Source organism: Rhinopithecus bieti, unplaced genomic scaffold (genome assembly GCF_001698545.2).
Source record: "Rhinopithecus bieti isolate Rb0 unplaced genomic scaffold, ASM169854v2 scaffold_36315, whole genome shotgun sequence".
NCBI lineage: Eukaryota > Metazoa > Chordata > Mammalia > Primates > Cercopithecidae > Rhinopithecus > Rhinopithecus bieti.
This window is the reverse complement of record NW_016815814.1, coordinates 1,877,287-1,904,756: the sequence shown is the minus strand read 5'-3', so window position 1 is coordinate 1,904,756 and position 27,470 is coordinate 1,877,287. Positions and strand designations below refer to the sequence as shown.

Sequence of the window (27,470 nt, the reverse complement as noted above, 5' to 3'; positions counted from 1 at the left end):
AATTATAAGTGGAAGCAAACTGATGTGTATCTGGTATGTTGTTATCACATCCTAGAAATGGTTACCAGGAGGACTGGGGTATATCTGAGTATTGTTTCTACTCTGCGGGAAGTATAAGTAATTTTAAGAGGTCATTTTTAATGAATAAGACCAAGCTTATTGTTTGTGCTGGTGGTAAGTACAAATTATAAAGATTCTGCAGAGCTAATGAGACTATTTATTTGGTTCAAAGCACCTTCAGTTTGGTTAAACTCAAAACTTTATTAAGACAAATTTAAAGGAATCCTATCTTTTTCCAAGTTGGTCAGAACATAGCTTTATGCAAAATTTTCTGTGGGGGCAAAGCAATTTTGTTATTCAGCTATGGTAAAATCATGATTATATTTAGAGGGCAGAAATAAAATATTGCAGCAGCTTGTAAGAAGTTATAAGGAGCTAGGCACAGTGGCTCACGCCTGTAATCCCAACACTTTGGGAAGCCAGGGCAGATGGATCACCTGAGGTCAGGAGTTCGAGACCAGCTTGGCCAACATGGTGAAACCCTGCCTCTACTAAAAATATGAAAATTAGCTGAGCATGGTGGCATGCACCTGTAATCCCAGCTACTCAGGAGGCTGAGGTGGGAGAATCACTTAAACCTGGGAGGCAGAGGTTGCAGTGATCAGAGATTCTGCCACCACACCCCAGGTTGGGGGACAGAGAAAGACTCCATCTAAAAAAAAAAAGAAAAGAAATTATAAGGACCGTGCCTGTTAAGAACATGACACATTGTTGAACAGTGACTTTTAAGAGATTTTAAAGATTATGTTCAAATGAAAGCAAGTGTCTTATATTTTATTTGTATTTTCTGGTTATTTTTCACTGAATGTTTGACATGATTGTAAAGGTTTGATACAACTGTAAATTTATTTTCTTTCCTTTTTTTTTTTTTTTTTTTTTGAGATGGAGTCTTGTTCTTGTTGCCCAAGCTGGAGTGCAATGGCGCAATCTCAGCTCACTGCAACCTCCGCCTCTCAGGTTCAACCGATTCTCCTGCCTCAGCCTCCCAAATAGCTGGAATTACACACCCACCACCCTCAACTAATTTTTTATATTTTTTAGTAAAGACGGGGTTTCACCATGTTGGCCAGGCTGGTCTCAAACTCTTGATCTCAGGTGATCCACCTGCCTAAGCCTCCCAAAGTGTTGAGATTACAGGCATGAGCCACCACGCCTGGCCAAATTCCTTTTCTAATAACTAAAAATGTTTTAAGTTATTAAACTAAGCACATAGAAAATAGTGGCATTTGATAACTTTAAAATGTGAATCTTGAAGTTTTAAGTTTACATTTTGCATGGGTCTTGTAGTTTTGTGCTGTTATGCTCATATCTTTTAAAAAAATGTTTTCATTTATTTCTGATGTTTTTAACATTTGTTTTACAGGAAATGCCACAGTCATTTTCTACAATCACATTAAGTAACACAGAGATAAATAATATTAAGACTAGTGCACAGAGAAACAAACTTCCAATAGAGGAACTTGGTAAAGTTTCTAAACATAAAATTGCCACTAAAAGAACGCCACATAAACAAGATGAGGCAATAAGCTGTTCTGAAAATTGCTCGAGTGCCCAGGGCAAGTCATTCCAGGATGAGTCTCAAGGGTCTCATTCTGAGGCCAGCTCTAATCCCTCCAGTCCTGAAACTTTGCATACAAAGGCTACTGATTCAGTTCTACAAGGTTCTGAAGGAAACAAGGTCAAGAGGACATCCTGCATGTATGGGGCAAACTGCTATAGGTAAAATGAAATTACAGTAGCATTTAGTTCCATTATTTTGATAGCGTGTAGCTATGTAGATACATGCTACAGTGTGTTAAAAACCTAATAAAACCCACTGGCCTAAAGGTTAGGGGCTTTATCGTGTTTCTGCTGTTTGTACTTTGTCAGTATATCTTCTAGAAAATCCTTTTAAGGCTTTTAAGATACAGTGGGAGAATTAAATGTTTTATGTATAGACATGCTGACTAATGTGAGGATCTGAATACTGGGAATCCAGACATGAAAACTGAATCCCTCAGATCAAAATACCTGTTATTTAGTGTTTTCTTAAATATTAGAGAGATTGCTTCCTAAACAGTTGTTATTTACAGTATAACTATAATTTTAAGTTGTGTTTAGGTGTCTTATTTATACTTGTGCATTTTTCTTTATATTTTTCTAATGGTGTGTTGAATCATCATGGTACCCTCTAAAACAACTGAATATAATAATCCTGGATTGATGGGTTACTCCTATACTTGCTTCATTTATTTACACTGCCCTATATACTCTAATGTCTTATTTTGAGAATTCGAATTATAATCTCTTAGTTTTAGACTATACTTTCATCCATAGTGTTTATAGTAACATGTTTATAATTACGCGGCCCTATTTCAGAAAGATTTCTTTGCCATTCCAACTTGCCAAACCAAATATTCTAGCAATTCTTTCCAGTAGTTTGTCTTCTGTGTCAATGAGACACTAGTCAGTGTGTGTACATATAAAATATTCAGTGCCCCCATGTATCTTAAAAGCCTATGGCAGGATTTTCTAGAAGATAGATATCTTTATTGCAATAGTATATTTTAACATATTCTGTTAATTTCACATTCATATTCTCTTTAAAATGTTTTGCCATTTTAGCACTTGAATAACTCATATTTTTGAATTTCAATAGTTCTGATTTATGCTTTTTGAAACAACTTCGTACATATGCAATGGCTTTAGTTTCACATCTGGACCATAATGTAAAAACTTGCAGAATAGAAGTATATAAACCTTCTGTTACCTTGGATTGTATTAATTTGCCAGGGCTGCCATAACAAAATACCAGATTGGGTGCTTAAACAACAGAAATGTATTTTCCCACAGTTCTGGAGGCTGGAATTCCTAGATTGTGGTGTCAGCAAGTTTGTTTTCTCCTGAGACCTCTTTCCTTGGCTTTCAGACTGCCACTTTCTCACTGTGCCCTCACATGGCCTGTTCTCTGTACACATACCTTCCTGGTTTCTTTTCCACATCTTGTAAGGACACCAGTTGTATTAGGTTAGGGCCCCACCCTTATGACCTTTTTTGACCTTAATCATCTTTTTAAAGGCCCTATCTCCAAATTAGTCACACTGGAAATTAGGGCTTCAACATGTGAATTTTGGGAGGTGGGGAACAATTCAGTTCATAACACAATTTAAAAGAGAAAATTCATAATGGTCATCTCAATAGAGAAAAGTCATTCGATAAAATTCAACATCCCATTTATGAAAAAAATTCTTAATTATATAAGAATAGAAAAGACTTCTTCAGTTTAATCAAGAATATCTACAGAAACCAACAGCTAACTTCATACGTAATGGTGAAAGATTAGAGTTTCTCCCATGATGTTGAGAACTAACCAGTATGTCTGCTATCACCACTCTTATTCAACATTGTAGTAGAGATCATAGCCAGTACACTAAGGCAAGAAAAAGAAATAACTAATGTAAAGTGGAAAGGAAAAAATAAAACTGTAATTATTTACAGGTGACATGATTGTATAATTTTGAAAATTCAGAATCTTTTTTTTATTATACTCTTGAGTTCTGGGATGGATGTGCAGAACATGCAGATTTGTTATATAGGTATACATGCATGTGCCATGGTGGTTTTCTGCACCCATCAACCCACCATCTAGATTTTAAGCCCCACATGCATTAAGTATTTCTCCTAATGCTATCCCTCCCCTTGCCCCGACTCCCTGACAGGCAACAGTATGTGATGTTCCCCTCCCTGTGTCCATGTGTTCTCACTGTTCACCTCCCACTTATGAGTGAGAACATGCAGTGTTTGGTTTCCTGTTTCTGTGTTAGTTTGCTGAGAATGATGGTTTCCAGCTTCATCCATGTCCCTGCAAAGGACATGAACTCATTGTTTTTTATGCCTGCATAGTATTCCATGGTATATATGTGCCACATTTTCTTTATCCAGTGTATCATTGATGGGCATTTGGGTTGGTTCCAAGTCTTTGCTATTGTGAATAGTGCTACCATAAACATACGTTAGCATGTGTCTTTATAGTAGAATGATATATAATCCTTTGGGTATATACCCAGTAATGGAATTGCTGGGTCAAATGGTATTTCTGATTCTAGATCCTTGTGGAATTGCCATGCTATCTTGCACAATCGTTGAACTAATTTACATTCCCACCAACAGTGTAAAAGCATTCCTATTTCTTCACATCTTCTCCAGCATCTGCCGTTTCCTGACTTTTAATGATTGCCATCTAACTGGCGTGAGATGGTATCTCATTGTGATTTTGATTTGCATTTCTCTAATGACCAGTGATGATGAGCTTTTTTTATATGTTTCTTGGCCACATAAATATCTTCTTTTGAGAAGTATCTGTTCACATCCTTTGCCCACTTTTTGATGGGGTTGTATTTTTATTTTCCTGGTTAATTTGTTAAGTTCCTTTTAGATTTTGGATATTAGCCCTTTGTCAGATCCATAGATTGCAAAACTTTCCTCCCATTCTGTAGGTTGCCTGTTCACTCTGATGATAATTTCTTTTGCTGTGCAGAAGCTCTTTAGTTTATTTAGATCCCATTTGTCAATTTTGGCTTTTGTTGCCATTGCTTTTGGAATTTAGTCGTGAAGTCTTTGCCCATGCCTGTGTCCTGAATGGTATTGCCTAGATTTTCTTCTATGGTTTTTATGGTTTTAGGTCTTACATTTAAGTCTTTAATCCATCTTGAGTTAATTTTTCTGTATGGTATAAGGAAGGGATCCAGTTTCAGTTTTCTGCATATGGCTAGCCAGTTTTCCTGACACCATTTATTAAGTAGGGAATCCTTTCCCCATTTCTTGTTTTTGTCAGGTTTGTCAAAGATCAGATGATTGTAGATGTGTGGCGTTATTACTGAAGCCTCTGTTATGTTTCATTGGTCTGTGTATCTGTTTTGATACCAGTACCATGCTGTTTTGGTTACTGTAGCCTTGTAGTATAGTTTGAAGTCAGGTAGCATGATGCCTCCAGTGTCATTCCTTTTGCTTAGATTCTTGGCTATGCAGGCTCTTTTTTGGTTCCATATGAAATTTAAAGTAGTTTTTTCTAATTCTGTTAAGAAAGTCAATAGTAGCTTGATGAGAATAATTGAATCTGTAAATTACTGTGGGCAGTATGGCCATTTTCACGATATTGATTCTTCCTATCCATGAGCATGGAATAAGAGAAGATTCAGAATAATCTTAAGATAATCTGAATTAATAAATGAAATTAGCATAGTCATTTGATTCAAAATGAACATTCAAAAATAAATTTATTTCTATATCCTAATAATAAATATTAGAAAAATTAAAATGGGAACATTTACAATAGTACCAAAACCTTAGACACCTAGAACTAAATCTAACAAAAGATCTGAAAGACATATTTGGTAACATTATGGTGAAATTAAATGAGGCTTTAATTAATGGGGAGGAAGGGTATATGAGTTGCAAGAATCAATATTGTAAAGATATACATTTCCTCAAAATCGCTTTGTAAGTTTAAAGCAGTCTTTATCAAAATCCCAGTAGGGTGTGTGTATGTGCATGCGTGTGTATGTGTGTGTATGTGTGTGTATGTGTATAAGTTGACAAGCTGACTTTGTAGAGGAATTGCAAAGGACCTAGAACTCTGAATACAATCTTCAAGTGCAAACTTGAAAGACTTACATGACCAGATAGAAAGCCTTATTATAAAGCTACTATATATAATGCAGTTTAATATTGGTGCAAGGATAAACAGTAATCAGTACAAAAGATTAAAGAGTTGAAAACCAAACCTATATGTCTGTGTGTATGACAAAGGTACCACTGAAGATCTGTGGGTTAAACATGAACTTCCAGTGAGTGGTGTTTGGTAATTGGATATTCATATGAAAAGATAATGAATCTTAACTCCTGCCTTATACCTATCACAAAATAAATCTCAGATAGATTTTTGTGAAACATATAAAGTAAAGGTAGCAGAGGATAACATAGAATATATTCATGACATTGGGCAAAGATTTCTTAAGCATGTTATAAAATGAAGTAATCATAATCATGTTATCCAGTTGATCAGTTGCACAAAATTAAAATTAAAATTACCCTTTATGTTATATTTAAATATAGCATTAGAAGGGTGAAAAGGCAAGGCACCAACTAGATGAGGATATTTGTTATGCATATGTCAAATGACTTGTATCCAAAATAAATAACTAGCAACCAATAAGAAAATGACAACTCAGTTAAGAAGAAAAAATGAGGCCGGGCGCAGTGGCTCAAGCCTGTAATCCCAGCACTTTGGGAGGCCTAGGCGGGCGGATCACAAGGTCAGGAGATTGAGACCATCCTGGCTAACACGGTGAAACCCCGTCTCTACTAAAAGTACAAAAAACTAGCCGGGCGAGGTGGCGGGCTCCTGTAGTCCCAGCTACTCAGGAGGCTGAGGCAGGAGAATGGCGTGAACCTGGGAGGCGGAGCTTGCAGTGAGCTGAGATCTGGCCACTGCACTCCAGCTTGGGCGACAGAGTGAGACTCTGTCTCAAAAAAAAAAAATGAGCAAAAGGCATTGCACAAAAGAGAATAGTGAAATGGCCAATAAGCATACAAGAAAGGTTTAATGCTTGTTAGTCATTTAGGGAAACACATTTTAAAAAATACTACTACAGATCAGTGGTTGTCAAACTTTTAAAAGTGCCAGACAGTAAATATTTTTGGCTTCTTGGGCCATACAGTCTTTGTTGCCACTGCTTAATTATGCTGTCATAGTGTCCAAGCAGCCATGGACAGCACAGGCAGTGAAGATGTTAATACTACTACTCAAGGTAGTATTTAATGCAGTCTCTATCAAAATCCTAATGGTATTTTTTTTTTCAGAAATAGAAAAAAATTATTCTAAAATAATGTGGAATCTCAAGGAATCTCAAGTAGCCAAAACAATCTTGAAGATGGTCAAAGTTGGAGGCCTCACACTTTCTGATTTTAAAATGTATTACAAAGCTACAGTAATCCAAACAGTGTGGTACTGGCATAAAGATAGACATGTAGACAAATGGAATAGACTAGAGAGCCTATAAATAAATCCTCACATATATGGTTAAATAATTTTTCAACAGTGGTCTCAAGACAAATCAAAGAGGAAAGGACAGATGTTTTTTTCAACAAAGAGTGCTCAGAAAACTGCATATTCACATGCAAAAGAATGAAGTTGTCTGCTTGCCTTACACCTGTTTTCAAAATATAACTTAAAATGGATCAAATAATCTAAAATATAAAACTATAAACATCTAAAACTATAAGACTTTTAGAATAAATTAGGGGAGAAGCTTCATGACATTGGATTTGACAAAGATTTCTTGGATATGACACCAAAACACAGACAACAAAAGCAAAAATAGACAAATTGGACTTTTTAAAGTTAAAAACTTCTGTCCATGAAAGGACAAAATCAACACAGAGTGAAATGACAACTATGGAATGGGATAAAATATTTGCAAATTATATATCTGATAAGGATTAATGTCTAGAATACATAAAGAACTGTAACTAAACAACCAAAAAAAAATTACCCAATTTGAAATTGGGGAAAGAACTTAAATAGATATTTCTCTAAAGATAATGTACAAATGACCAACAAGCATATTAAAAAATGCTCAACATCACTAAACATTAGGGAAATGCAGACCATAACCACATTGAGATATCACCTCACACCTATTAGGGTGGCTACTTTCAAAAACAAAATGAAACACAAGTAACAATTGTTGGTGTAGATGTGGAAAAATTGGAACCTTTGTGCATTGTTGGTAGGAATGTAAATTGGTGTAGCCCCTGTGGGAAACAGTATGGTGGTTCCTCAAAAAATTAAAAATAGAATTAATATATGATGTAGCAATTCCACTTCTGGGTCTATATCCATAGGAATTGAAAGCAGAATTTCAAAGAGTTCATAGCAGCACTATGTTCACAATACCCAGGAGGTAGAAGGAACCCACAGGTCCATCAATTATTGAAGGAATAAAGAAAATTTGGTATATACATACCATGGAATATTATTCAGCCTTAAAAGGAAGGGAAATTCTGACACATGCTCCTATGTGTATGAACCTTGAGGACATTATGCTAAGTGAAATAAACCAGTCACAAAAAGATAAATACTTCATAATTCTACCTGTAGCAGGTATCTAGAGTAGTTAGATTCATAAAAACAGAAATTAGAATGGCAGTTACCAGTGGCTGTGGGGAGAAACAGAAATCAGAATGGTGGATTCCAGGGGAAAAGAGGAGGACTGGGAAGTTGTTGTTTAATGGGTATAGAGTTTTCAGTTTTGCAAGATGAAAATATTCTAGGGATTGGTTGCACAACAATGTGAATATACTTAACATTACTGAACTGTGCACATAGAAATTGTTAAGATGGTAAGTTTTATGTTATATATATATTCTTAGCACAGTTTAAAAAAAGCAGTGGGCCAGATTTGGCCTGCTGTTCATAGTTTGCCAATCTCTGATGTAAATACTGCCACAAGAAAAAAAAAAAAAAACACAACCTAACAGTGCTAAATGTTGGTGAGGTTGTTGAAAAACTGGAACTCTAATAACCTTCTACTAGGAGTGAAAATTAATACAGTCATTTTGGCAATTTGGCAGTATTTATCAAACCTGAGCATATACGTACCCTGTGACCATTCTTAACTATATCCCCAGGAAAATGCATATAGATGTGCATCAAAAGGCTTATACTAGAATGCTCATTGCAGTATTATTTATAAAAGTCAATACCTGAAATGAACCCTAAAGTTTATCGGTAGTAAAGTGGATAAATTATAATACCATCATCAAATGGGTGATGCTATTACTGCATGGCATTGAAAACGTACTTACTGCTACATGTAACAACATGAATTAATCATATAAACATAAAAGGGCTGGTTCAAAGAAGTACATGCTAGTATATATTTTCATTTAAGTTCAAAGTCAGACAATACTGATCTGTTGTTTTATAATATCACTTCTTAAAATATGATCCAGAGATCCCTGGATGTCCCCAGAACACGTTTAAGAAATCTGTTAGGTCAATTGTATTTTATTTATTTATTTATTTATTTTTGAGATGGAATCTTGCTCTGTCACCCAGGCTGGAGTGCAGTGGCACAATCCTGGCTCGCTGCAACCTCTGCCTCCTGGGTTCAAGCAGTTCTCCTGCCTGAGCCTCCTGAGTAGCTGGGACTACAGATGTGCGCCACCAAGCACGGCTAGTTGTATTTTTAGTAGAGATGGGGTTTCACCATGCTGGGCAGGCTGGTCTTGAACTACTGACTTCAAGTGATCTGCCCGCCTCAGCCTCCCAAAGTGCTAGGATTACAGGTGTGAGCCACCACACCTGACCCAAAAGTATTTTCATAATAATATTGTGACTTTTTGTGAATGTCTTTTTTTACTGTCATTCACTCTCTCACATGTGTACAGTGGAGTTTCCCAGAGGCCACACATTATGTGTTGTTGTTAATGATTGAATGCAGAAGCAGGCATGAGAAGCCAAATGCTTTCTCTAAAGTAGAGATTAAAGAAATTGCCATAGTATAAAACAAGAATTTTTTCTTGGAAGTTAATATTTATGTTAAGACATGTTATGATAGTATGTAAAGGGTTTATTATTGTTCTATTTAAGTCAATAAATGTACTTTTTCAATTTCTCATTTATAATTTCTAATAGGGTAAATATCCTATATAAACAAAAGCTCTCTGGAGTTTTAATCTTTTTTTTTTTTTGTAAACGAGTCTTGAGACCGAAAAGTTTGAAACACACTTTTAGAAGTTAGGATAGTTACCTTTGGGTACTAAAATGGATTTAGTGATTGGAAGAGGGCACATGGGACCTTTCTAGGATGTTGGAAATGTTCTGGTTTTTTTTTTTTTTTTGAGTCGGAGTCTTGCTCTGTCACCCAGGCTGGGGTGCAGTGGCCGGATCTCAGCTCACTGCAAGCTCCGCCTCCCGGGTTTACGCCATTCTCCTGCCTCAGCCTCCGTGTAGCTGGGACTACAGGCGCCCGCCACCACACCCGGCTAGTTTTTTGTATTTTTTTTTTTAGTAGAGACGGGGTTTCACCATGTTAGCCAGGATGGTCTCGATCTCCTGACCTCGTGATCCGCCCGTCTCGGCCTCCCAAAGTGCTGGGATTACAGGCTTGAGCCACCGCGCCAGGCCAGTGTTCTGTTTTTTATCTTAGCGAGGGTACAATGTATGTGTTCATTTTATTAAAAGTTTTGAAAAGCTATATATGTTTATGATATTTATGTTATATGCTTACATACATATGTGTCATATATATAGTACTGTTTGCAAGTTGTCTATTGATATTCATGGCTTATCACATGACACCAGAAATGTCTTATGTTACTGTGAGAGTCCTGTACTGAGTTGATGTCATCAACTTTATGTCATCAATTTAGCATGTTGATGTAATCTGTGCTTATGTCATCAATGTAGCATGTTGGTTTATGTTCAGGAATAGTCAGATGTGGATTGCCTGGTTTCCTGCTATATCCACTAAAAATCTAGAATATCCTATTTATTTTTTCTGACAGTATATTTGTCGCCCTCCTAGGAAGAATCCTGTTCATTTTCAACATTTTAGCCATCCCGGTGATAGTGATTATGGAGGTGTACAAATCGTGGGCCAAGATGAGACTGATGACCGGCCTGAATGTCCCTATGGACCATCTTGTTATAGGTATAGAAACTGAAATGTTTGACTGTACTCCTTTTCTTTCTTATCTCTGTTACTTATCTAGGAGAAACTGACTTGTTATGTCAAGTTACTTATCTCTTATCTCTGTTACTTATCTAGGAGAAGCAGCTTGTTATCTCAAGCCTTTTAATTTTCATTTTTAAACTTCTGTAGATTACAGGTTTTCATATTGGTAATAGGTAGGATTATATTTCTTTTAGCTAATTCTAAATTACTGAAGTTACACATCTATGAGTGTCTGAAAGTTTTCCTTATTTCCAACTTTCTCAAATGCAAATTAGATCACTTAAAAGCTGTTGATGCTACCCCAACATACACTTAATTCACTCTATATGTCCTAGGTGTGACATATACATCCATTTGGGATGTTATCTCTGCATCCCTCTGCTTCCTCAACTTTTACCACTCCACTATTCTTGCCAACACAGAAAGTCCAATTCTAAAAGAAGAGTAAAAATACTTCTCCTCTCAGTTTTCATGGCATCTTGTCTTTGTCTGTATCATGCACACAGTAGTATTTATCTCATGAGATTATGTTTGTTTCTTTATTAGAACATCTGTTCCTACAGGCAGCAAGTATCTTGACAGCAAGGACTCTCATCTTTGTATCTTGCAACTTTGCTTAATAAATGAATGAACTTGAAATGAAACAAACTACCAAAGAAAGAAGTAGTGATTTCAGCTTTAGAGAGCTTTAATTCCAGACAGCCATCTTTCTTAGATAATTTTAAATACAGATTGCCGAACCTACTGGGCTATTTGAAGTTGTTTCTATTTCTATGATTGTGGTTTTTAATGAGAAGGCAAAGTAAGTTTCTGAGACCAGACAAAACAGCTTATACATTTTTTTGAAAAGTAAGTGTTCATTATGATCAACTTTACCAATAAACTTGACAGTTTTTGGAGAAATTAACAAATTCCTAGAAAGATACAACTTTAAGAAACATATACAAGAAAAAAATCAAAAATTGAGTTAATATAAGAGAAATTGAATACACAATTTAAAGCTTTCTACCAAAGAAATGATAGATCTGTTTGGTTTTAGTGGCAAGTTTAAAAACATTTAAAGAAGAAACACTTCATTTTACACAAACTACTCCAGAGAAAGTAAAAGAGGGTGTATTTCCCAATTCATGATGTGAGACCAGCACAAGCTTGATACCAAAACCCAGCAAGAATAATACAAGAATGAAAAATTACAGGATAAGCTTACTTTTGAACATAGTTTTAAATATCCTGAGGGGGGCAAAAGTTATGAGAATCAAGTGATAAATAAAAAGGAAAATATAATATGACCAAATGGGGTCTATCTAAGGAATGCATGTTTTAATATTAAAAAATAAATTCATTTACCATATCATCAGAATAAGTAGAAAAACTATCTCCATAGATGACTAGAAAGAAAAAACCTGACAAACCAAAAGCAGCATTCATTTATGAAAAAAACTTGTTATAAAGTAAGAATGGAAGGGAACTTCTTTAATTTCAAAAAGATTATCTACAAAAAATGTATAGCAAATATTATACTTAAAGTAAAATATTTAAAATTTCCTTTTGAAATCAGAAATGAGACAAGAATGCCTGTTATTGCCACTTTGGTTCATCATTATGTGGAGATTCAAGACAGTATACTAAGACAAGAAAAGGAAAATGGATAAGGATTGCAAAGGAAGAAATAAAACTTTGTACAGATGGTATTATTGTATATGCAGTAAATACAAGGTGGCCCACTGATGAGTTATAAATTTAAACAGTGCTTAGGATGGTTATTGGATACAAAAATCAATATACAAAACTAACTGTATTTCTATATTCCCACATTAACCAGTAAGAAAATAAAATTTTTTAAAGATTATAACATCAAAAATAAAGAGTCCTTAGGAATAAATATAAAGGCATAGAAACCTCTATGAAGAAAACTGTAAAACTTTAAATGTAAAATGAGAAAATATTTTTCAGAAAGACCTAAATAATTATGAAGATCAAATTGTTCGTGATTGAATTATTCGATAGTGTCAAAATACCAGTTTTCCTCAAATGGATTTGTATACAAACTAATTCAAAATCATATTAGCTTTTATAAAGAAATTTATAATGTGATTCTAAAATGTATATGGATTACAAAGGATAGCAATAGTCATGACAGTTGTACATAATGAAGAATAAGTGGCAGGATGTGTTATACTTTACAGTTACTAAGGCAGTGTGGTATGGGCACAAAGATAAAGTAACATGACCAGAACAGAATGGTACTTCAAAATAGACTTATACATGTAAGTGACATATTTATGAAAGGGGACATTGCAGGTATTAAGAAAAATGAATTTTTTCAATTAATTATAAGGGAATAAGTAGATATTCATCTGAAGAAAAAATAAAATTTCACCCTTACATAACACCATAGTCAAAAACAATTTCAGATGACTCATAGTACTAAATGTAAAAAACAAAGTAAGATAGCTTTAAAAATAAATATAAGGGCATTGTTTCATGATCTCAGAGCAGGGATTATTTTCTAAAACAAGAAACAAAAAATAATTAAAATGGAAAACATTTAATTATTTGACTACATTAAAAGTAAGGTGTTTTTAATCCATCAGTACACAACATTAAGAGAATAGAAAAGTGCAGAGTAAGAAAAAATACATTTGCAACCCACATAATTGACAGTAGCGTCTATCTACCACACGTGAAAAAATATTTTAAGTTGCTATTGCTTTTTGCTTAGTTACATACATAGCCTTTTTGCCCAAAAGGAAATCCAAATATTAAAAACATATGAAGAAGTACTCAGTGTCATTAGTAATCAGGGAAATTACACACACATGCACACACACATAAACATACAACCTTGAAGTAACTGTTTTCTCCTATGTATTCATTCAACAAATTCTTTTCCAAAGAATCATCAAATGCCAAGTGTAGATGAAACAGTGTTGAGATGTACTTGTAGAACAAACATACTTGTATATATTTATTTATGTTTTTGGAACAAAGCCACCTTTCATAACTCATGTCGTATATAATAATTCATGGCACTGTGGTGATAAGCCTTTTCATTTGTTAAAAAAAACTTTCGTAATGGAGAATTTTATCCATAAACACCAGTGGAGAGAATGTAGAATGAGTTCTAGTGAAATCCACCACCCAGTTTGTGCAGTTATCGACTCATGACCAATATTGTTTCATCAACCACCAAACCACTTGCTACCCCATCCCTGTATTATTTTGAAGCAAATACCTAACCCCATATCTTTTCATCCCATTTTATCTATGAGTATCTTAGGGTGTATCTCTAAAAATATACTCTACAAACCTACCACAACACTGTTATTAAGTACATCTTTAATATTATTCAGTATCCTGTCAAGTATCTACATTTCCCTATAGTGTCTTTTTTTTTTTTTTTTTTTTTTTTTTTTTTTTTTTTTTTTTTTTTTTTTTTTTTTTTACAGTTTATCTGAATCAGGATCTGCTTAAGTTCTATATGGCAAAAGATGGCCATGTCTCTTAATTTATTTAATCAATAGTTTTCTGTTCATGTTTTTCCTTGCTATATATTTGTTGAAAATAGATAATCATTTGTTCTGAAGAGGATTCTATCATTTGCATTTTGTTGATCGTATTTTCAAGATGTCATTAATCGCATTCTCCTGTATTTCCTAATAATTTATAGTTTGAACTAGAGGGTTCATCAGATATCGGTTCTAAAAATTGTGAAAGTTGCCTGGTCCTTTGAATATTATTTCCCTCTTAGTCTCTAAAATGTTTTTACCTAAAAGTCTACTTTGATATTTATTAATGTTTGAGAATTGCTGTAATATCTACTATAATTATCATTGTTGATTTATAATTTAATTCCATGTGGTTATATAGCAAACGCTTTGGAAATTAAATCTTTGGAAATTTATTGAGATTTGTTTTGGCCCAGCATATGGGTGATTTTTATTGAACATATGGTGTGCACTTACATGTGTATTCTCTAGTTGCTGGAATGGAAGTAAGGTTTTATAAATGTCGATTTGGTAAAATGGTTATAGTGTTGTTCAGATTTTTTTATATATTTGCTAGTTGATTTTTTTTCCTGTGGTTGTTCTACTAGTTACTGAGAAAGGAATATTAAAACCTTCACTATGATTGTAGGTTTGTCTATTTCTCCACTTAATTCTGTCTGTTTTTCTTAGTACTCCAGCTGTAAATTTGTCCTCAGTGAAAAAGCCATAAAAGTGGGAAATTTAATCAGAGCTGTATCTTTCTTCCACATGTTGACTCTCCAGTTTCTGCTTGCTTTTGGTAGCTATCCACTGCCTTCCGATTATTGTTTTTAATATTTTTTCCAGAGTGTAATTGTTACCTGTCGGAGTGTTGGTCCAATACAGTCTATTCTGTCATTATTGAAAGTGGAATCCTTGTTTTGTCTAATATAATATAACTACCCAAGGTTATGTGGTTAGTGTTTGTGTAATGTCTTTTTAAATTGTTTTAGTTTCAATTTGTGTTCTTATATTTAAAACATGTCTTTTATAAAGAGCATATAGTTGGTTCATTGGTTTTTATTTTTAATCCAGTCTTATAGTCTCTGCCTTTTAGGTGGAGTATGGAGTCCATTTACATTTTTTTTTTTTTGAGATGGAGTTTTACTCTGTTGTCTTGGCTGGAGTGCATTGGCACAGTCTTGGCTCTCTGCAATCTCTGCCTTCCAGGTTCAGGCAATTCTCCTGCCTTAGCCTCCCGAGTAACTGGGATTATAGGCGCCCACCACCACACCTGGCTAATTTTTGTATTTTTAGTAGAGATGGGGTTTCACTGTGTTGGCTAGGCTGGTCTCGAACTTCTGATCTCAAGTGATCTGCCCACCTCAGTCTCCCAAAGTGCTGGGATTACATGCGTGAGCCACCACACCAACCCCATTTACATTTAATACTATTAGTGATATATTTTAATTTTTACTTTTTTGTATTTGTTTTCTATTTATCCTACATATTCTTTGTTTTTTATTCTCCTCTTTTTGACTTATTTTGGATTAAATGTTTTTCATTCTATTTTTTTCTCCTCTGTTAACTTTTCAGTAGCCACACTTTATTTCCATAGGCATCTGTGACTTATTACAATCTACCTTACTGTTGGTGCTTTTACCATTTCCCAAACCATGCAGGAACTTTACATCACTTTAATTTCATTTACTTTCTCTTTTGTCTTTTTAAACCATTGTTATCATATAGTTATACCTTTGTGTATTAACTCACAAGACTTTGTAATTATTGTTTAAAAATTGTTTTAAGCATCAACATTCCCCTTATTTACATATTTATTATTTTGAGTGCCCTTTATTTCTTCCTAAACATCTATCCTTTCATCTGGGATCCTTTTCTTTTAGTTTTAAAAACTTCTTTGGGTTTTTTTTTTTTTTTTTTTTTAATTTTGAGATGGAGTCTTGCTCTGTGCCCAGGCTGGAGTGCAGTGGCGTGATCTCTGCTCTCTGCAAACTCCGCCTCCCGGGTTCATGCCATTCTCCTACCTCAGCCTCCTGAGTAGCTGGGACTACAGGTGCCCGCCACCACACCTGGCTAATTTTTTGTATTTTTTCTTTTTTTTTTTGAGGCGGAGTCTCGCTCTGTCGCCCAGGCTGGAGTGCAGTGGCCGGATCTCAGCTCACTGCAAGCTCCGCCTCCTGGGTTCACGCCATTCTCCTGCCTCAGCCTCCCGAGTAGCTGGGACTACAGGCGCCCGCCACCTCGCCCGGCTAGTTTTGTATTTTAGTAGAGACGGGGTTTCACCGTGTTAGGCAGGATGGTCTCGATCTCCTGACCTCGTGATCCACCCACCTCAGCCTCCCAAAGTGGGTTTTCTTATAGTGAAGATCTACTAAAACAAATTCTTTACATTTTGTGTGTCTGAAAGTGTTCTTATTTTAAATTTTTAAAGGCTCTTTTCACTAGGTGTGTAATTCTAGCTTAGCATACTTTTATCATTTGTGTCATGCCATGGACTCTTGCATCCATAGTTCTTCTTGAAACTCCGTTGTCTATCTTATTATTGCCATTATATTTTTAAATCAATGTGCCTCTTCTTTCACCACTCTTAAGATTTTTATCTTTGCCTTTAGATTTTAACAGTTTAACTAACATGTGCCTAGGTATATTTTTCTTTGCATTCATCCTATTTGGGGGTTCACTGAGCTTTTTTGCAAGTTAATGCCTTTTATTAGTTTGAGGAGACTGCTTTGCTATTATCTCATCAGATATTGTGTCTATTTTATCTTTTCTCTCTTTCTTGTACTCCAACTAAACATATATTAAATGCTTTGACCGTGTCGCACATGTTTCTTCTAGTCTGCTGTTAAACCCATTCATGGAGTTCCTAATTTCAGATACTGTATTTTCCAGTTCTAGGATATTTATTTAATTCTTCTTCTTCTTTTTTTTTTTTTGTGAAACTATCCATCTTTTAATTCATTTTCCCCAATTTTCTACTCTTTAAAAAAAAACATATTAATCTTAGTTGTTTTAAAGTTCTTATTTGTGAGCCAATATTTCTGGTTCCGCTTTTTTTTTTTTTTTTTCTTGATTGTTGGGTCATATTTTTCTGCCTCTTTGTCTCTAGCAACCCTTTATTGCAATTCTAACATTTTTAAATAAAAAGAACTATAGGTACCCTAGATGTTATCTTCCATCAGTAAGGATACCACCTCTACTTGGCAGGTAGGGGCTAGTCATCTCTGTCCAGTCGGAAATTTAGACAGATAGTAGCTCTTTTGGAGTTTTATTAAAACTCAATACACTTTTGTTTTACTTCTGCTTGTTTGGCAGGGCTTTCCCGACTTTTATGTGACAGGCAAGTCTCTGTATCCTTAGCTATAAAACTTTGCCTGATTTCAAACTATGCTATAAGGCCATAGTCACCAAAACAGCATGGTACTGGCATAAAGATAGGCACATAGACCAATGGAATAGAATAAAGAACCCAGAAATAAACCCCTATTACTTACAGCCAACTGATCTTTGATAAAGCAAACAAAAACATGAAGTGTGGAAAGGATACCCTTTTCAACAAATGGTGCAGGAATAATTGGCAAGCCACATGTAGGAAAATGAAACTGGATCCTCATTTCTCACCTTATACAAAAATCAACTCAAGATGGATCAAGAACTTAAATCTAAGACCTGAAACTATAAAAATTATAGAAGACAACATTGGAAAACCCCTTCTAGACATTGGCTTAGGCAAGGATTTCATGACCAAGAACCTAAAAGCAAGCACAATGAAAACAAAGATAAATAGCTGGGACTTAATTAAACTAAAGAGCTTTTACACAGCAAAAGCAACAGTCAGCAGAGTAAACAGACAACCCACAGAGTGGGAGAAAATCTTTACAATTTGTATGTGTGACAAAGGACTAATATCCAGAATCTACAATGAAGTCAAACAAATTAGCAAGAAAAAACAAACAATCCCATCAAAAAGTAGGCTAAGGTCATGAATAGACAATTATCAAAAGAGGATATATAAGTGGCCCACAAAAATGAAAAAAATGCTCAATATCACTAATGATCGGGGAAATGCTAATCAAAATGCTAGTGATCAGGGAAATGCTAATCAAAACCACAATGCAATACCACCTTAATCCTGCAAGAATGGCCATAATCAAAAAATGAAAAAATAATAGATGTTGGTGTGGATGTGGCGAAGAGGGAACACTTCTACACTGCTGGTAGGAATGTAAACTAGTACAATCACTATGGAAAACTGTGGAGATTCCTTAAACAACTAAAATTAGAACTATCATTTCATCCAGCAGTCCCACTACTGGGTTATCTACCCAGAGGAAATGAAGTCATCATATAAAAAAGATACTTGCACACGCATGTTTATAGCAGCACAATTTGCAGTGGCAAAAATGTGGAACCAACCCAAATGCCCATCAATAAATGAGTGGAAAAAGAAACTGTGAGATATATCTATATATGTGTGTGTGTGTGTGTGTGTGTGTGTGTGTATGATGGAATACTACTCCACCATAAAAAGGAATGAATTAATGGCACTTGCAGTGACCTGGATAAGATTGGAGACTATTATTCTAAGTGAAGTATCTCAGGAACTGAAAACCAAACATGTTATGTCTCACTCATATGTGGGAGCTAAGCTATGAGGATGCAAAGGCATAAGAAAGAAAGACACAGTGGGCTTTGGGAACTCAGGGGGAGAAAGTGGGAAGGGTGTGAGGGATAAAAGACCACAAATTAGGTGCAGTGTATACTGCTCAGGTGATGGGTGCACCAAAATGTCACAAATCACCACTAAAGAACCTACTCATGTAGCCACATACCACCTGTTCCCCAATAACCTATGGAAATAAAATTTTAATAAAAAAGAAGATCTTGCCTGTCAACTAATTTATTCTTTTTGTTCTGTCCACTGCTGTTTATCAGAAGACTCAATTTAATGGATGTCATTAGTTTAAGGCACTTGTCTGAATTAGAACATTGGATATTTAATGTCCAGTGATTGCTGTTCCTACCTCTGACTCATTCAGTTCCTCTGATGAATAATAGGATTTTATGCAGGTGTATTCCTGTTCTTACTTGTTGAAGAAAGCACTTATCTTAGAATATAAACAGATATGAATGGAGTCTATTTTCAGCCAACTTGGTGTAAGAATGTAAAGTCACACTCATGTACATTGCCTTGGATTACAAAACCTTAGGCTGCCATGTGTCATGCAGATGAAAATGTTGGTGTCTTGATGTCTTTCAGAAGCTAGTGTCGTTTTTTAAATTATAATGTCTTCTGAGAGGGAAGGCCTTGGGAGATGTGTCAGTTATCAACTGTAAGTGCTCTCAGTGTAATATTGAATCTGCAACATGGCCTGTGTATGTGAAAGAACGCAATGTTTTACCACAAGCACAATATCATTTTCTCAAGACATATAGGTGATAGTGAGTAAATTATTAATTTTTTATTTGCTGATCCTGGTATGATCTAAAATTTTTTACTAGTTCCTCTTCTATTTTTGAAAAGTGTTCCAAGTCATCATAATGTTATCTTAATTGACAGAAAGTACAATCTGTTCTTGGTATCTGCAGGGGATTGGTTCCAGGACCCCAGGACATACCAAATCTGGGGATGCTCAAGCCCCTTATGTACAATAGTATAGTATTTCCATATATCCTACACACATCCTTCCATGTACTTTAAATCATCTCTAGATTCCTTAAAATACCTAATAAAATGTAAATACTATGTAAATCGTTATTGTACTGTACTGTTTAGGGAATGATGACAAGAAACAAAAGTCTATACATGTTGAGTAAGGATGCAATCATTGTAGGCCTAACTACATTTTCAATCTGCAGTTGGTTGAATCTGCAGATGCTGAACCCCACTGTGAGGGCTGACTATATCTGCAGATGTACACTTCAAGCTGCAAGATCGTGATTTTTAGAAACCACTTAACAAAAAATAAGAATGTGTGTTGTTTATTATAAATCCAGATTATATTTCATGAAGCAAAAATAGATCTTCATAAGGAGACCTCTAGTTGTCAGGTAGTTAAGATTTTCAGAATCAGTCATGTGATGCTATCAATCTATTTGTAGTTAAGAATAGTCAAAGTTGGCTGGGCATGGTGGCTCACGCCTGTAATCCCAGCACTGTGGGAGGCTGAGGCGGGCAAATCACCTGAGGTCAGGAGTTCAAGACCAACCTGTCCAACAAGGTGAAACCCCCGTCTCTACTAAAAATTAATTGATGTGGTGATGCACACCTGTAGTCCCAGCTACTCGGGAGGCTGAGGCAGGAGAATCACTTGAACCCAGGAGGGGAGGTTACAGGGAGCTGAGATCACACCACTGCACTCCAGCCTGGGTGACAGAATGAGACTCCATCTGAAAAAAAAAAAAAAAAAAAGAATAGTCAAAGTTGACAGCACCTTAATCCATTTTAATAGGTTCTGCATATATAGAAAGTAACTTATCATCATTTGCCATGCTTACAGTTCTTTAATTGTGTATAAGAATATGATCTTGGAAAAAAAGTATCTTAAATATTAATCACTTGCTACACAGTTTTATATATGAGTTGGCTACAATTTTTTTAAAACTTCATTTAGAAATAACAGTAACAGGCCAGGCGCGGTGGCTCACGCCTGTAATCCCAGCACTTTGGGAGGCCGAGGCGGGCGGATCACAAGGTCAGGAGATGGAGACCACGGTGAAACCCCGTCTCTACTAAAAAAAAATACAAAAAAAAAAGTTAGCCGGGCGCCGTGGTGGGCGCCTGTAGTCCCAGCTACTCGGGAGGCTGAGGCAGGAGAATGGCGGGAACCCGGGAGGCGGAGTTTGCAGTGAGCCGAGATAGCGCCACCGCACTCCAGCCTGGTGGACAGAGCGAGACTCCGTCTCAAAAAAAAAAAAAAAAAAAAAAAAAAAAAAGAAACAAAATAAATAATTTTCAGTTAGGTTTGCAAAAATTTGCTGGAATGTCTTCTGTGGTTTTGTTTTCTTTTCATTTATTTTAATGTGCAGTCATTTTCATAATAATTTGTTCTTTGTTATATTTACTGTTAATTACACATATATAAAATTTTCAGAGTTCTTTTTGCATACATAGTAAATTGTAGTGATTATCAGGTAACAAAGTGAGTACTTTTTACTGTTTTATGCTGGTTTACTTGTTTTTTATTTAATAAAGACCGTATTTAAACATTTTCCTTTTTCTTCTGAATTTTGAGACCTAGATATTTGATAATAATGGGATTTATGGTTTTACTTTAGGTTTTAAAATACATACTAAATTTTAAAAATGCGAGATAAGCTATTTTGTTTTGATGGGACAAAAATATAGTATGTTCATGTCTTCAGTGGGTAAATATTGAGCATCTAAAATGTTCTAGTCACTGATCTAGGAGCTGGTGTAAAACAGTTCTTTTTGTTTTTCTCTTCAGCTTTTATTTTGAGTTCTGGGGTACATGTGCAGGATGCACAGCTTTGTTACATAGGTAAACATTTACCATGATGGGTTGCTGCACAGATCAACCCGTCACCTAGGTATTAAGCACAGCATCCATTAGCTATTCTTCCTGATGCTCTCCCTCTGCCTATGCCCCACCAGTCACCACTGATGGGATCCAGTGTGTGTTGTTCCACCCAATGTGTCCATGCGTTCTCATCGTTCAGCTCCCACTTGTGAGTGAGAACATATGGTGTTTGGTTTTCAAACAGTTCTTTAGGTTCATTTACAATCATGGTGTTAAGTTAGCAAATCTTTGGAAGTAAATAAAACTAAAACTATTATTCTGTTGTTGCTCCCACTGTCTAGTTAATCTTTAGGTACTCCTTTATGACAAAGTGATAAAGTGTTTTAAATTAGCAGACTTAGGTTCTGGTTATGGTTATGCTAATTCTGTAGCATGACTTTGCATCAGCTAGTTGATTTTCCTGGGTTTCAGTTTCTTGTGAAAACATGAAAATACAAAGGTAGATTGCTTGTGCTCTGGGGTCTTCAATTCACTATGGAGAAATCTAGAGCAGAGAGCAGTAGCTTCATATTCATAAAGTCAGCTCAGTTATGTGCCTGGCTACCCTTCCTTAGCCTTCTTTTCTGTCTCCTCTTTTTCTTCCCTACTTGTAAATATTACAGAGCCACAGGGCTCAGTTCTCAGATCTCTTCCTTTCTGTTCTTATTTCTTAGGTGAACTAATTCAATTTAATGGTTCAGATTCATATGTTTAAATGCCTCCACTTTGTATAATAGGTAGATCAAACTTACCACCTCTAAGTCAGAATTCTTGATTTTTATCATGAAAACAACTCTTTCACAAGTGTTCTTTACCTCTGTAAATGACTCCACCATTCACATAGTACTCAGGTGCTTCAGCAAGAAGCACCTTTGACTCTTCTCTTTCCTTCACATCACTCATTCAATCTATCAGCAGTCCTTGCCATTTTAACTTTTGAAATATAGCAGGAGCCTGCTCATTTCTTAGGTCTCTACCTTTGCACTCTACCACCCCAGTCATAACCACCATCCTCTCTTGCCTGGAATACTGCAGTAGATTCCCGATATCCCTGTTTTCTCTTTTGTCCTCATGTAGTTCATTGTCCTCATAGCAACCACAGAAATTCTTTAAAGGTAAGTCGTTTCATGTTGTCTTCTTACTCATAACTTTCCAGTGGCTTCCTGTAACAAACTTTATCGTGGATTACAAGTTCTCTGACTTCATTTCCTACTATTTTCCTTTTTACTCATTCCCCTTGAAGTGTACCAGTCTTCATTATGTTTTTGTGTTTTACCCAATATCCTAGCTTGTTTTCACATCAGGGCCTTAACAACCTCTTCCTGAAGCATTCTTCCTTCATATATGTATGTGATATACTTCCTCAGAAATGCCATCTCTGACCTCTCTACCTATATGTTCAGTCACTCTCTATGTCCCTCTCTTTATTTTTCTTCATAGCAATCACTTCCTGAAATTATATATACATATTTGTTTCCTGTCTTACCCACCAGCATATAAACCCCGTGAAAGCAGAGACTCTCTGCTTGTTTGCTACTAACTGAGTCTCTGGAACCTAGAACAGTGCTTGGCATATAGTAGGTATTCAGTGAATTTTTATTGATAGAGTGAAATGGATGGCAATAGGACTGTTTTATTTATTTATATTTAAACATTGTTTGTAGGAGCATCATCAGGAAATATTAGAAAGGGTCAAATTTTCCATTGGTTCATTATAATTACAAAGATTTATAACTGTCATAATGTAAAAATTTATAAACCACTATGTCCTTACAGTATTTAAATATGCTGTTATCTAAATTTTGTTACTTAGGCACCTACATCATTAAAATCAGAATAATGTTTTGAAAATACATATTTTAAAATATAACAGCTCACAAAATCTGATGTGGTTATGGTTGTATAGCTTTATGTTTAGATCTCAAACTGTTAATAATTAACAACAATAAAAAAACAAAAAGGACTTTGAGACAGACTGAATTACAGAAAATGCCATTTGAGAAAAAGGTTGATGTAAATCTTTTATGAATGAGCTCTGATTAAGTAATCCCCTTCGTTGTTAGGAAAAAGATCTTGTGGAATTTGGCAATGCCCTTGAAAGTTCAAATGCTCATATTCCCCTGAAGAGCTGTATAGAGTTGCCATTTAGCTTTGACTTAGGGTTACATGCAAAAGGTATTTTGCCTTGTTATGAAATAACGGACTTTTGAAAATGGAATATGCATAGACAGATGTTAGAAAATATTATATAAATGTGTGAGATATGACAGGGAAAATATTTAACAGGAATTTTATATATTATTGAAGGAAAAATTCAGCTATTTAATATTAATTGACAGTGACTTTTACTAGCACATAGGATTTCTAGCCATTGTTGGATATCTTAAAGTAAAATTGATTTTTATGTCTAGCTGAATAACTGGTATCTCTAAAATGCTTAATAGCATACAGATTTTTATACACACTACTTTAACCCTTGGAACAATCTTATTTGGGGTAGACAGTGTTATCCACTCCTTTTCAGATGAGGAAAGAGAGTTGTTTCAAAGGAGTTGCCCTAACTTGTACAACAATAAATAGTGGAATTTGAATTAGGCTCAGCTCTTCTGATCCTAAAATCTGAGCCCCTTCCACAACAAAATGGTGGTGATCCAAAGTTTAAATTGCCAGATGAGAACAGCCCCAAGACACTGTGGCATCTATGTCTTCAGCATTCGTGAAGGACTCTTGGTGTTTCTGGTTGACCTGAGTGATTGATTGACTAGAGCTAAGTGTCTTACAATGCTGAGCAGTCTGTATCTCAGGAATCTGATTGCAATAGAGTCTGATTAATATGAGTGTCATATTTTCATTGTTTCCTGAGGAAGTAATATGCAGTGTTAATGGCAGGAAATTCTGACATATTTTAGTCTTGGGTTTGTGTAAGATGATTCAATGAATACTTTGATTATTAACTTTATAGGTGTGAGTGCAGAGCAATTTCAGCACATTGACAGTATATTTAACCTAATGAGAATAGCCATTTTCTGGAATATATCCCACAGAAAAACTGTTTTTCAAAGGGTAGATTTCTGAAAATCATTAAAATCTATAGATTAGGGTTTACTAAAAATAAAAAATTATAAGTGTTAGCATTAACTCGAGAAAGTTTTAGTCCAGAAATTATTAGAAACTGTTTTTTTGTACTCCAACCAATGAGCATTTTAAACTTCTGGTTTGTATTGCAAATGATGGAATCCATGTAAGTGTCCATCAGTGGATGAAGGGGTAAAAAAAATGTGGTATAGATACACAATGGAATATAATTCAGCCCTTAAAAAGATGGAAATGGTAACATTTGTGATAAGGTAGATGAACCTAGAGAACATTATGTTAAGTGAAATATGCCAGGCACAGAAAGGCAAATACCACATGGTATCACTTACATGTAGAATCTAAGAACTTCCCACTCATAGAAGAGGAATGGTGGTTACTATAGGCTGGGAGGAGGGGTGGGTTGGAGAGGTATTGGTCAAAGGATACAAAACTCATTTTGAAAACTCATGTGTAAGCTTAATTTAAAACATGTTTTTGAAGGAAAAAGGTTGATTATATTCTAGTAGATGGATTGATCTGTGAAAACTATAATTGAAAACTGGCTGGAGAGAGATACATTTGTAGGTGCTATGAAAGACATTAAAAAGTTTAAGAAAAATCTCATGCCCTCCAGCTGCTCATTTGACAGATGATAGAGATAATGCATACATGTACAAGTGTGTGTTTGTGTGTGTGCTGAAAATTTAGATGACAGGACAAGAAATGGCATGGTAGGTACCAAGTGGTAAACATAGACAATACATTCTGGAGCTATTTCCCAGTGATTATCAAAGTTACTTTCATGAAAGAGATATGATTTGAACTTAGGTAGTAGTACAGAGTCAGAAGAATATACTTGGCAAAAAAAGCTATGAACAAGTTCCTAAAAATGGGAAAAAATCACAAAGTACTCCCCTAGAGTAGAAACAAAAGATTGAGCTGCTAATAAAAGTTGGCACTGAGATTATGAAGGACCTTGAAGGAAAAGATAATTTAAGAAATTTAACTTTCAGAAGACTCAATTTATCATTTAAATTTTTATGTAAACTAAACATACCTAAAATTTGTTTTTGAGTGTGTGATTTTGTGTGTGATAAACTTTTCTGTTTGGGCTCATTTTCTTATTAAAGTCCATCTATTCTGTGAGTTCTATTTATCATCAAAGAGAATAAATACCCCAACAGCAAATTTTTGAGCCTGTCATAGATATTCTTTTCCTTCAGTTTCGGTGAAATAGCTGGCAAAGTTTTATTAATATTATTTCTTTTGCTTTAGGTTGGAAGTTCATTGTCCAGTTGAAAAACACCAACTCAGCTAGTTTCTTTGGTCTGCATTACAGTCTTTTACCTGTCTTTTTATGAAAAGAGCAAGTTCTAGGAAAGGATGGAAGATTCTCAAAGAAGCAATTTTCCCCTTCTAAGGCAGATGAAAACCTGTACTTGTACCTGAAAACTTTTTCATTTTAAAATATAAAATTTCACATTACATTTTCTGTTCTTCCTTTTTGGAATGATTAAATGTAACACTTCTTTCATAGTTTTTTGTTCACTTATTCTGAAATGGTTTGCCTTTTCCTAAGTAGTATGTGAGGTTGGCGGATGTAGATGGTGCATACGAGTGCAACTGTGAATGTTTTCCAAGGTAATAGAGAATGAGGAACTACCTTCTGAAACTTTAAGTTGAACCCCAGTCCCCCACTTTGTGATACTCTGTCTTCACTTTCTCTTTTTAAAAAGTTACTCTCCTTTTAATCTTTCTAGCCTGACAACTGATGTCAGCAGTTGTTTAGTTGGTATTTGGTGCTTAAACCATACTTGAGTCTCTAACTCCTTAGGTTTCATTACTGTACTTTATTTAAAAAGCGTGACATTTAGTTACTTGAGCATTTCTAAAGCAGCTTTTGAAGTAGCAAGCAATTAAGACTATATTTAACTTTTCAGTTATCCTACTTAACTGTTAAGGGCAAAGCAGGAAAAGAGAACTGCTTGGTACCTAAAGCAAACATATTAAAAGAAGGAGGAAAAGCCTTATTCTGAAATGATTATAGATAGATAATAACAGTAAGACAGCCATATAGAATGTTAACTCTTGAAAAATCTTGATGAAGTTTTATGGAATTTCAGTGTACTAGTCTTGGTTGCTTTTTAAAGTAGGTATGACATTTTTTCAAAATAACATGTTACTGGAAATAATCTCAAATGAGTAGTAACCATTTTTTCTAAAGTAAAGATGAAAAATATCTTTGGTATTAATGTTCCCCATTTTTATCTTTCTCCGTTCCTGATGCCCAGCATTAATTATACTTTAATAAAGACTGAATTTAATTAAGTCAGTGGCCTGCACCAGCATGGTCAGTGTAGGAAAGATCTTCCCACAAATCATCACCATAACTTTGTTCATTTGCAGCTGTCTTCACAACTAAGTTGTCCAGCTTATTTTTTTCAAGTTTAAATTTCTTTTTCATCAAAAGGTCAAATTTGGGTTAATTATGCTCAACACACAATCTTATATAGAATCTTTTTTCCACTTTTCAAAACTGTTGAATTAGGACCTTAATTAACTGTGGAGTTACACTTTTGCACTGTGTTTAATGCTCGCATTGTAGG

At 35.1% G+C, this 27,470-nt stretch overlaps 1 protein-coding gene across 1 annotated transcript in view; it reads left to right on the top strand.

Annotated features, from left to right (window-relative positions):
• APLF (aprataxin and PNKP like factor) overlaps window positions 1–27,470 on the top strand; it is a gene marked incomplete at its 5' end in the record, with an annotated part of 101,982 nt that overhangs the window by 61,173 nt on the left and 13,339 nt on the right. The window contains 2 exon segments of the mRNA XM_017853795.1: window positions 1,424–1,779; window positions 10,632–10,757. Of these exon segments, the coding sequence (XP_017709284.1) occupies window positions 1,424–1,779; window positions 10,632–10,757 (482 nt within the window).